Below are 10,987 nucleotides of genomic sequence, written 5' to 3' on the forward strand. Positions count from 1 at the left end.
AACAAAGATGAACTTACGTCGTGAATTAATAAGTAGTCCTGAAGATTAGACGATCCCAAAAGGTGCTGCATGGAACACCCAAATAGTTCAAATGGTTCTGCCGAAAGCTTCTTTCACGTGTTAATTGTTAACCTACAGGCATTTGGCAGTACCAACAACGTTTGGACCCGGTTTTATCTAACTTTATCTATTTTTCACGCATCACTGGCGCATCGTTGTTGTTTTTCTGTGAATATCTGCTTTGAGAACTTGTGATGGTAAATTGCTTACATTTAGCTTGGCTCGTGAGAACTCGGCTGTCTTGAGTTCGTGAACTGAAACTAGACTTCACCATGCCGTTTCTTCTTCTCCTTCTCCTTGGCTTGGCTTCGTGTCCGAAGATTTCTGGGGCCCTTGCCTCTCCTGCTGCACGCCCTCTGGTGGCTGACAAGTCCGATGCGTGACCGGCATACTCGGCCACAGTAGCTGCAGGCCATTTAGGGGGATGGAGAATAGCAAAACGTGGCCCAAGCCGCCCAACTAAAGCTCTGTCAAATTCAGTTTTCTACATTCAGCTTACATTTAGTCGATGCCCCCCCCCTCCCCGGCGTTTATTTCAAAACTACAACGTCGCAATATATCCCTGCTTTGGGGAGTTTTATGGGTAAATTGCATACATTTGGCTTGGCTCATTTGATCAGGTGAAAGTATTTGGGACGGCCTAAGAAGGTGCGGCCTTGAACTTTAGCCCCCCCCCCCCATTTCACTCTGACAAGAGAGCTTTCTGCCTGAGTAGGTAAATACATTGACCTGTGGCCTCCCCTCCTGTTTACCCCTTTGACTAACACATGTAGGCTCTTTAGGCAGAACAGGCCGGTCATTAATGTCCGACACCAACAGAAATGTTGATTTAATAATGTTTAAACTCAATGGCACTTCTTTAACCTCCCCGTTTCCATTGTTTGGGTCCATTGGGTACGTTTACCAAATTACTTAGGTCCATACGAAGGTCGAGAGAACCAGTCGGACAGGTTCGGAGCCAGCCGACCGGCGTTCGGGATTCATCGTGAGAACTCGGCTGTCTTCGTAAGTCGACTTTGTTGCTAGGCAACTGTTGACGTCGTGTGTAGGTGTGTCTTTTATCCACCAATCAGCTTCAGGTTTACCCAGATAATTGACAGTCTCAAAAGTTTCAGAAAACGGTTTAAGGTCTTAGAGACTTCTCTTCTTTTAGAGGATAAAAAGCAAGAGGGTATCTCAGAATTCAGAAACAGGCAAAGCAACTTAGTAGTAATGGTTTATTTATTCATTCGTAACAAATTACAGGCTGAATTGGAGTGATGGCGTTGACAAAACGTAGAATCCAGCTCGAAAATTAAAATTTACTGAATAGCAGTAGAATTTGAAACATCAATGCATCAAATCTTAACATTATAATTATTTAAGATGCATTGATGAAATCAATATATGATTGGAAATTTTAATTTTGAGCTGGATTCTTCGTTTCGACTCAAACTGTGGGGTGTGGCGCAATGGCAGCGTGCTCGACTCGGAATCAAGGGGTCCTGGGTTCGAGTCCTGACATGCCACTGATCTTGTGCCCGCCTTGGGAAAGGCACTTTACACGACTTTCCCCACTAGACTCAAGTGAAAATGAGTATTGTCTGACCAGTATTCGTTTCAATGTGCGGGACACAACACCAGCAACAGCTGCCTCTGTTCCGCATGTATTGCGATGTTGCAATTTCAATAAAATCAAATCAAATCAAACTGAACAATTCTGCGTCATCTGAGTCTCCCCTCCAACAACTTCATCCGATTACCCATGATGCTCTTCTCCTTCAAGACGCGGAATTGTTCCTTAAACAGTCGGACGAACTTGGAGTCCCGTTCCTTGACCCTGATCTGGTAGCCAATGAGGATCCTTGTGTCCTTGTCGCTCAGGTACTTGATGGTTTTGATGAGGTCTTCGAAAACCTCCTCTATGTACACGACCTGTGGTGGGACACATTCTGGACGTTAATTCCCTATCTCATAATTCCTTAGAACATCTGTGTTGGTATATAACATTATGATAACAGTTAAACAGAGACGGGGGGGGGGGGCGTCATAGGTTAGCTAAGACGTATGACCCTCTGCTGCAACCACGTGTTTCCGACGTCACGTCCCGGAAGCTGCAGTAGACAAGAACAAGAACAAGACTGACGGAGTCAGTCGAAAATTTGGGGTAAGTCCTAAATTTACTTTGTGTTGGTCACGTAAAGTTTAACTGTTATCATAATCCTTAGAACATCTTTTACTTTACGGATCATCCTTTTGCAGTTTTGAGACTAATTGTACAATTATATAAACTTTACTCAGAATTTCATCATCAAAAGTGGTCGTTTTGTATCTGATTGATCTTTTCGACTTCAATTGTTCTACTCGTGTCCTATCAGTGATTCTGAGGGATAGGGGTTGGGACTTGCGCTCGTTGAATTTCATTTACTAAACCCCAATTAGCTTGTTTCGATTGTAATCGGTATATCTCTGTTTAATCATTTTGTGTAGATGACGCCTTTAATATAAGTTTCATGGAACTTAAGTTCGACGCCATCTTGTGTGTTTTTATGTTTTTGCTGTTTTAATAAAAAAAATGTACTGGACCTCTATGCCGATGACGTAGTCGTAGTGGACGCCGTGCGCCGGGAACGCTGCAAGGTTCTTCCCCCACGTTAGGGGGCGCACCTGGACGGGATGAAATATGTTAGAATGTTTTGTTACTTTCCTGGTCACGAAATTTGTGTTACGAGTTACGCTTTGCCCTGTGTCAGTTGAAAGTATGTCAGAATAGATTTTTGGTCGTGCCAATAAGTTCGCGATAACTCTAGATAATTTGAGGAGGCCGGAGGTTTGAACCCTTGTTTCGAAATTTAAGCTCATAAAAATAATTGCGTACCTTAGGCTGATATTTGCATATGCATCTCTGTCCCTCCATCGTGTTTGACGTCACGTTCTCAGCTGTGCAGGGGAGGATGTCGGGAAGGTCCGTGATGGTGACGTCAGCGCCTGAACCAAGATGGCGGCGGTCAAGGTCAGTACATAGAAACACGTTTTCAACACATTTTCTGTGCATTAAGCTTTAGGGTCATACATATTAATACACGTTATGTCTAACTCACTATGACTACATGAAGGTCTTCGATACATAACGGTACATGTATACTTGACCATAAAGGAGTGAGACTTGGTCAATTTGGGTTCACCATCGACAAGGATTGACAAGACAGTATTTTAGATGACAAGACAGGTGAATTTTGCTTAACATAATGTACCGATATATCAAGATTGTGATAGCCATTAATTTTCTGTCGTACAATGATTGACAGCGTCTTCACTACAAAACAAACGCCTAGCGCCAACCGTGCTCCATCAGGAGCCATATAGGCAATACTAGTTCGTAGTCCATGCGTATCCACAACCGTGACTGAGGCAAATCTACGTTCTTGGATACGCGGAGACTATCAAGAACCGTGCCTAGGGCAAACCTACGTTCTTGGATACGCAGATACAATGCAGAACCTTGCCCGGAAACTATCCCATTCAGGCATAGAACTAGATAGGCACAGATCATGGACTCTCTTACAGCTAGACACGTACAGTTCTGGACACAGTACAGACCTAGCAGGCTGGCCACTATCCCCACCAGCCCCGTGCCAGCTCCCAACTCGATGACTTTTTTGTCCTCCAAGGAAAGCTCGTCAGACTCGAGGTACTCCGCAAACGCTTCTCCCTGGTTCAGTGTCAAAACAAAAACGTAAACATTTCATTCGTTGGTCGATGAAGGTTAGACATTCAGGTAATGAGACACGCCAAAACAACAGTCACTAAAGCAACTGACATGGGCATGATTTTGGAAACGGTCAGACACTTCAGGTTGCATCCACTTACTTTTCGTCAGTGACACTGGAGAGTAGTCAGAAAAGCAGGCGTGTAAGTACGAACTACTGATTGACATGCAAATAAGTGACAATTTTTTTTGAAAGTCCAAAAGGAAACAAAACTAAGACCAGTCAGGACAAGGATGATGCAAATATGTCAAGTAGCTCCTGTCGTTTCAGAACAGGAGCATGAGTGTTAAATGTGAAGTGATAAATGATCTTTCATTCGAAGGCCGAAGTTTTGTAAGGAACGTACGAAAGCTAGGCTCGCCACCTACCCCAGGCCAGATCCTTTTCCCGATGGCCTCCTCCGAGTTCTCTCCCACGTCCCTCTCCCAGATGACGACCTCCCTCCCCGCGAAATGGTACGGTCTCATTCTGCATCTCTTTCGCATCAGTTCCCGCGCTCTGGCTTTGTCAGACGATATTTCTGTCAGTTCCCGCGCTTTTTCCTTCTCAGACGACATTTCTGTCAGATCCCGCGATTTTTTCGTCTCAGACGACATTTCTGTCAGATCCCGCGCTTTTTCCTTCTCAGACGACATTTCTGTCAGCTCCCGCGCTCTGGCTTTGTCAGACGACATTTTTGTCAGGCTTGTTCCCTCTTGCTCTCAAAATAAGAGACTGTTTTCAAACGTGTGTAAACAGTCAAAGGACGACATAGATAGAGATTTCCTTGCAAAAAGTCAGTCACTAGCTTTCGCTCTGTACTGCACTGGTCAACAAGGACGTCGGTGTGCGCAGAAACAAACCACACCAAACCGGTTCCGATATTTTTGAACTTGTCAATGACAACCTTCGTCCCATATCAAATTACTATTGACACAACGTATGTTGTCAGGGCCACACGCAAATATTTCTGACGGAGCTATGTCTACGTCCAAAAATATTGATACAAGCAAGCTTGTTCGGATTCAAAAATAAAGGACAACCTAACCATATAGAGCAGTCTTTTGAACAATTTCTGTTCGCATTAGTCAGTATTTGAGCCCACCCATCGCTGCTACATTTGGCAAGTTCTGCTTCACTTGATACCATCAGAAAAGTCTAGAAGTATCAGCCTAAGTTAACATCGTCACCTCCCACTCCATATATGGGCATTGGGAGAGAGGTGTTGTGCAGACGATACGGATATCGGGTTACACGTGTTCTTGGGACCGTGACAGAATTCGTGAAAAGGGCGGGAATCTAACCACTATGCACGTTCGCAGTAGCACATCGGCAAAGAGCCGTATGTGGAACAAGGATGGGCCGCTTCTCATATGTTTGCTAATACCTTCACGTATTCAAGCCGAATGCCAGATGGGTTTAACTTCATGAGTGTGCTCTTCGTTTTCGTCTCTCAATTTCTCTCGCTCTTACTAGTATTAAACACTACAGGGAGCTCCTCTTAGGGAAGAGGTGCTCCTTAAAAAATCAGCGAATTTTCATGAGAATACAAAGAGAAAACCTTAAATTTGAACATTTTTGGAGACCTGCTGGAATTTTGGGAAGAGGGGGAGCACCCTTGCTTGTACATTCAATTGTAAATACACAACTACAAACACGCTCACACATAACTACGTATCATTCAATAGTGTCTCGAAGGAATAACATTAAGGAAGAGACAGCACTTAATTTTCATGATCAGACAACATCAACCAGACTCAAACAGATCAAACAAAAAAACAGATCCAAACATCAACACTCCATCGACATCAATGGATTGCCTAAAAATGAATACGCAGCACATAATTATTATACCTATACCACCATAAATACATAACATCACACAGCGTGACACAGAATTACATATCATACAGGAAGACGAGTTCTTCACGATATGTTTTCCCCCGGTAGAATTTTAGCCATAAGAACAGTGAACGCAGGACCCTTGACTGCAAACTCGCCCAGAACGTCGAAGTTCTCGAAGAACAGTTTTCTGAACTTCTCCTCTCTTTTCTTGATCCGGACGTGATAGCCGATCAGAATTACGGTGTTCTCGGTGCTTAAGTGTTTAATGGTGGCGATGAGGTCATCAAAAACGGGCTCGATGTACACACACTCCATTCCGATGACGTAGTCATATCGTGGGTCGTTCCTGGGGTAGGCTGCAAGGTCCCGGCCCCACGTTAGGGGGCGCACCTAGGGGAGGGTGTGCGATACTGTTAGAGTGAGAATCCCTGTATATGATTGGAAAGGCCTTCCGATATAAAAAACACAAAGTGTCAACGAAACTTTTCTATTGATCTATTTTTATGCATATTCCTAGCATTCTAAATGTGTTATAGGTCATATAGTATTAAGATAAACCATAAAGAATCCTAGAATTAGTTTTCACGGTGTTAGTTATGCATATACTTAACTGCATAAAATTTTAAATATATTCTATATTTAGAATGGTAAAGAGATGTTAATTTTGTGTCTAAACTGAAAAGGATGTTAGAATCAGTTTCCAGTAATTTCCAGTAATTTGTTGTTATTTGACTGTGTTACGTACTTAACTGCATGCCATGTTAAGAATGGTAAAGGATGTTTCAATTAAAATTTCGTGTCGTACCGCTCTCTACATCCCTAATTAGAGTAATTAGCGTAATTAGCGTCACCTGCGGGGTGTATTTACACAGTGGCGTGTCGTTGTCCACGGTGTTCAGTAGGACGTTCTCTTCCGTGTAGGAAATGATGTCAGGAAGGTCAGTCAAGGTCACGTCAGCCCCTACGGCGGTCACATTTCATAAAAATCAACCGTTATTACTGCTGGGATGGGTCGTGTTTACAAACGGTTAGCGGTATCTCCAAATTAGTCATGCACGCACGCACGCACGCACACACACACTTACACACACAGAGACGAACATGCACTCACACACACACACACACACGCACTCACACACACACGCACGCACGCACACACAGACAAACATACACTCACACACACACACGCACGCACACACGCACGCACACACACACACACACACACACAGACACACACACACACACACACACACACAAACACACACACACTCATATAGAAGGAGAACATATAGAAGGAGACATGTAGAAGGAGAGAGATAGAGACGGACAAACAGTGACAGAGAGGCACAGATATAACACAGATAAGACGCACGTTAACAAACAGTCGCACACAAGCAAGCAAACACAAACGAAGGTATTGAGTAATCCCCAAGCAGATCCTAGGGTGGCAAAAAGACAGTATCAAACTGGCCAGGCAGTATGCATTCGCCATAGAGGGTCCATATACGCCACCCAATACCCTAGGATCTGCTTGGAGATTAGGTATTGAGTCAAACTGTAATGTACATATCAACTCATTAGTATTTTTCGTACCCAGAAAGCTCAGCGCGATCCCCACGAGTCCCGTCCCGGCTCCGAGCTCGATCACTTTCTTGTCTTCAAACGACATGTTGAAATTCTCCGACTCCAGAAACTCTGCAAACGCCACTCCCTGGTGGGAAAGAAACCGTCAGAAACGGTACATTGAAGCCCCGAATAAGCATCATGGAAACATGGTTATCAACATATGGAAAGAATTCACTGATACTAGGGAAAACTATCAAAATTGACCAATTTTGTGTTACTGCATTTTTAATTATGATTATTCAACTACAAAACAGAATAGATGTCAAAAACACATCGTTTTACAGTTTCTGGTTCCGTGCTTCATCTAAAAGTAAAACCACAGTGCACAGGTCTGGATAATTTCCGCGAATCTAAGAACGTCAATTTGCTTCAGGTTCGGTTCTGGGTACGCGTAGAGTACTAGTATACAGACTTTGCCCTATACCATCCAGGCATAGAACTACTGTAGGTACTAGTAGATAAGGTCGGATACGACATGTACAGACCAGAACCGTGCCTGATCCTAGCACTAAGCCATATAGCCATAGAAGGACGTGCACTCTGTAGTATATAGATCAGCACGGTCCTTGATATTTAACCCCGGGTCAGAACAGTGCCTAATCCTAACCCTAGGCCATTCAGGCATAGAAATACATGCAGATAAACTTGTGTCTACGTTACCCCGGGCCAGAGGCGCTTCCCGATGGCCAGGTCCGTCTCCTCTCCCACGTCGCTCTCCCAGATCGAGATCTCCCTGCCGAGTAGCTGGAACACCTGTCTCCTTCTCCGGGTCCGCATCATGTCCCGGGCACGCTCCTGTAAGTAAGGATCGACGTTAGTATTGCTGTTAATACTTTTAGACAAATATTAGCTGTAGCGGAACCATAGAATACCAAGGCACGATTCTGGAAGATGGAAAAATAAAACAAGAAGGCTTAAGGGCACTAAGGGAAACACCTGTCTCCGCCGCCGGGTCCGCATCATGTCACGGGCCCGCTCCTGGAAGAACCAGCAGGACACGTAATCGTAACCCTAACCCGTAACCGCAACTCTGACCGTAACCCTTAACCGTAACCGTAACTCTCACTCTAACCCTGCCGAGTAGCTGGAACACCTGTCTCCGCCGCCGTGTCCGCATCATGTCCCGGGACCGCTCCTGGAACAACCAACAGGACACATAACCGTAACTGTAACTATAACCTAACCCTAACGCTAACCCTAACCGTATCTCTAACCATGCACAACAGATTGAAAAGATCAATGGAAAAGCTCCTGGAAGGTGGGAAAAAATAAAACAAGAATTATGTTGTTTCCAGAACCGTGGCTTATTCAGGACAATGTCCAGGCACGCTTCAGGATAGTCCACACGTATCCTGAAACCTACCTGGGGCAACTATACGTTCTTGGCCCCGGAAACTATCCAGGACCATGCCTGATCCTAACCCTAACCCATTCAGGCCTAGAATTAGATCTAGATAGACACAGCTCTGGACACAATATAGAGACTACCCAGAACCGTGCCTGATCCTAACCCTAACCCATTCAGGCATAGAACTAGATAGGCACGGTTCTGGTGTAGCAAAGGAGCAGACCAAGTTTTCTCAACAACTTACCTGTTTAATCCTACCGTGTTGTTGGCAAGAAACGTTCACGACCTCTGACCCTCGATCGCATCCAAACGCTCAAGACATAACTTTAGTTAATTCCATTCCAATAACATTCCCATGAATATTAATTTGACATGTACACATTTAATATGCAGTCTTAGGAATTTTTCTGGATCCTCTGTATATGGCGAAGCCTTGCTGTTTCGCCCTTGTCAGTGCTGAAGATTTGGTTTGCGTTTGGAACAGGTGCAACAATGGCGGCAGCGTTGGACAAGTCACCACGACATGACCTTGGGCGTCTTCTGTCAACATGTAGGTTGGACATGACCTCTTTCACAGGCATTCTATTCATATCGGGTTTCAGAAATATCTCAGGAACCAACTGGGGATGCGAATTACGTATAGTGTTAAAGCTCTATTGAAGTTTCATGTAAAGTTTTAGTCAAGGTTGGTCAGGCGTATTTGCCTCACCATGCACTGAGGTCAATGACTGCTAAATGAACTCTGATAGCGCAATGCCTAGTCTAATATTTTACCAAGTACAATCCTAGCAGCTCAACCTAGTGTCTTGGTAAAAGTCCCTAGTGGGACAGGAGGTCAAACGATATATTTTTCTTTGTTGCCAACTACAACTGGAGAACTCCAAGTGATGTCAATCAATTGAAGAGTGGCCAAACTGGAATGCCGACTCTACTCGAATGCGTTTTGGTGCGTATAATTTCAGTTTACACAAGCAAAATACGGCTTGTCACAAGTTACTTTCTTTCTTTCTTTGTCAACCACAGGAGAACTCTCAGAGATGCCCGTCAAATGAAGAGTGGCCAAACTGGAATTCCAACTCGTTGCGTTTTGGTGCGTATAATTTCAGTTTACACAAGCGAAATATCTTGGCTCAAGACAACTCTCTGGCAGTGAAGGCGAGAATAGATGTGGGTCAAGGCCCCGGCTGTTGTTTATTTTGAACTGCGTCTGTAAGGCTAGTAGATAGTAGAACCTACGTCAGGGATAGTGGCACAGATAACGTTCTATACATAACCCAGCATTTCGTCCCCAGCCGCTGGTATCGTCTTGCTATATCTCATCATGTGTTGGTTACGTTGGAGATTTCATTGCTGCTTTTTATTTCTATTTTGTGTTCAGGGCTCGAAATCATGGTGCATGTGCACCCAAATTTGGAGCTGTGTGCCCAATTTTCTTCTGTGGGTGCACCAGTGCACTCAAATATTTTCGTAGGTTTACGTATGTAAACTGTTAAATGTATTATGGTATACAGCATATTCTTACCTATTCTTATCTAAGAGTCAGAAAAATAATAAAACATTATTATAGTACTTTTCTCTATAAAATGAAACATAACTACGTTTTTGCTGACATTATACTTATTTTATCTTATATAGTGCACACAAAAAATGCACCTATTCCCAAAGATGAATTTCGAGCCCTGGTGTTGCACAATGTATATCTTGTCCATTGGATGTGTTATCCTCCCTGGGACGGGGATACAGTACATATCTGCTATCCCAGCTATGCCTTACGTACGTGCTGGTCCATCAGCGGTGCTGACCTGTGTACACAGTGCACTGACTCGGTACGGAAATTACATGCCATATAATCATTCCGTTTCATGTATAACTGGTGTAGTGTTTGGATTTCCCTCCATGCTTTTTGTCAGTTTTAATAATGGTGCATCCAATACAGGTTTGAAAATATGTGACAGTTATGTATATCACACTTAATATAAGTGTCTCCTGCGTGACTGTTTCTTTTCATATCCTAGGATGCCATAAATAAAACAATATGAATGCCATGTATTAAAGTATGAAATCCTAGCAGTACAACGTATGCAATTGTAGTACAACTGAACTATAAGTTACAAAGTTACGCACCAGTCTGTCTGCATACGATACCGGTTTGTCGTTCTGGGCGAGAAGTTCTGCCAGCAGGTCACCCATGTTTGCCGGACTGTCTCCCGCAATCTGATCTGTCCGCTACGGCCTTGCGTTTCACTAGCCTCGTCACCAGTCTCCACGGCGGCCTTGCGTTTCACTAGCTTGGCTATCAGTCTCCACAGACGGTCTTGCGTTTCCGTAGCCTCGTCAGCAGTCTCCACAGGCTGGCTCAGTAGGATAGCCTGGTTACCGT

General features: G+C 44.1%; 2 protein-coding genes across 2 annotated transcripts; both read right to left on the reverse strand.

Annotated features, from left to right (window-relative positions):
* Window positions 1-1,633: 1,633 nt before the first annotated feature.
* On the reverse strand, window positions 1,634-4,448 carry LOC109464964 (protein-lysine methyltransferase METTL21E-like). The gene is made up of 4 exons (XM_019762084.1): window positions 4,174-4,448; window positions 2,918-3,027; window positions 2,626-2,706; window positions 1,634-1,974 (listed from the first exon to the last, which is right to left on the reverse strand). The coding sequence occupies exons 1-4, from the start codon at window positions 4,442-4,444 to the stop codon at window positions 1,765-1,767; spliced, it is 672 nt and encodes a 223-aa protein (XP_019617643.1). The 5' UTR covers window positions 4,445-4,448; the 3' UTR covers window positions 1,634-1,764.
* Window positions 4,449-5,685: 1,237 nt separating this feature from the next.
* Window positions 5,686-10,867, reverse strand: LOC109464963 (protein-lysine methyltransferase METTL21E-like). The gene is made up of 5 exons (XM_019762083.1): window positions 10,732-10,867; window positions 7,920-8,054; window positions 7,227-7,344; window positions 6,485-6,594; window positions 5,686-6,023 (listed from the first exon to the last, which is right to left on the reverse strand). The coding sequence occupies exons 1-5, from the start codon at window positions 10,795-10,797 to the stop codon at window positions 5,715-5,717; spliced, it is 738 nt and encodes a 245-aa protein (XP_019617642.1). The 5' UTR covers window positions 10,798-10,867; the 3' UTR covers window positions 5,686-5,714.
* Between the last annotated feature and the right edge of the window lie 120 nt (window positions 10,868-10,987).

This window comes from Branchiostoma belcheri, unplaced genomic scaffold (assembly GCF_001625305.1).
Source record: "Branchiostoma belcheri isolate BF01 breed outbred unplaced genomic scaffold, Haploidv18h27 scaffold144, whole genome shotgun sequence".
NCBI classification, from domain to species: domain Eukaryota; kingdom Metazoa; phylum Chordata; class Leptocardii; order Amphioxiformes; family Branchiostomatidae; genus Branchiostoma; species Branchiostoma belcheri.

What these genes read in the sequence shown, in the direction of transcription:
- LOC109464964 (XM_019762084.1), bottom strand. Translation starts at nt 4,444, where the DNA reads ATGTCGTCTGAGAAGGAAAAAGCGCGGGATCTGACAGAAATGTCGTCT. An exon ending in TATGCAAATATCAGCCTAAG is followed by an intron (nt 2,707 to 2,917) that starts GTACGCAATTAT and finishes CATCCCGTCCAG; the next exon opens with GTGCGCCCCCTAACGTGGGG. An exon ending in ACTACGTCATCGGCATAGAG is followed by an intron (nt 1,975 to 2,625) that starts GTCCAGTACATT and finishes GTCCCACCACAG; the next exon opens with GTCGTGTACATAGAGGAGGT.
- LOC109464963 (XM_019762083.1), bottom strand. Translation starts at nt 10,797, where the DNA reads ATGGGTGACCTGCTGGCAGAACTTCTCGCCCAGAACGACAAACCGGTA. An exon ending in GGAAGCGCCTCTGGCCCGGG is followed by an intron (nt 7,345 to 7,919) that starts GTAACGTAGACA and finishes CTTTCCCACCAG; the next exon opens with GGAGTGGCGTTTGCAGAGTT. An exon ending in GATCGCGCTGAGCTTTCTGG is followed by an intron (nt 6,595 to 7,226) that starts GTACGAAAAATA and finishes TGACCGCCGTAG; the next exon opens with GGGCTGACGTGACCTTGACT.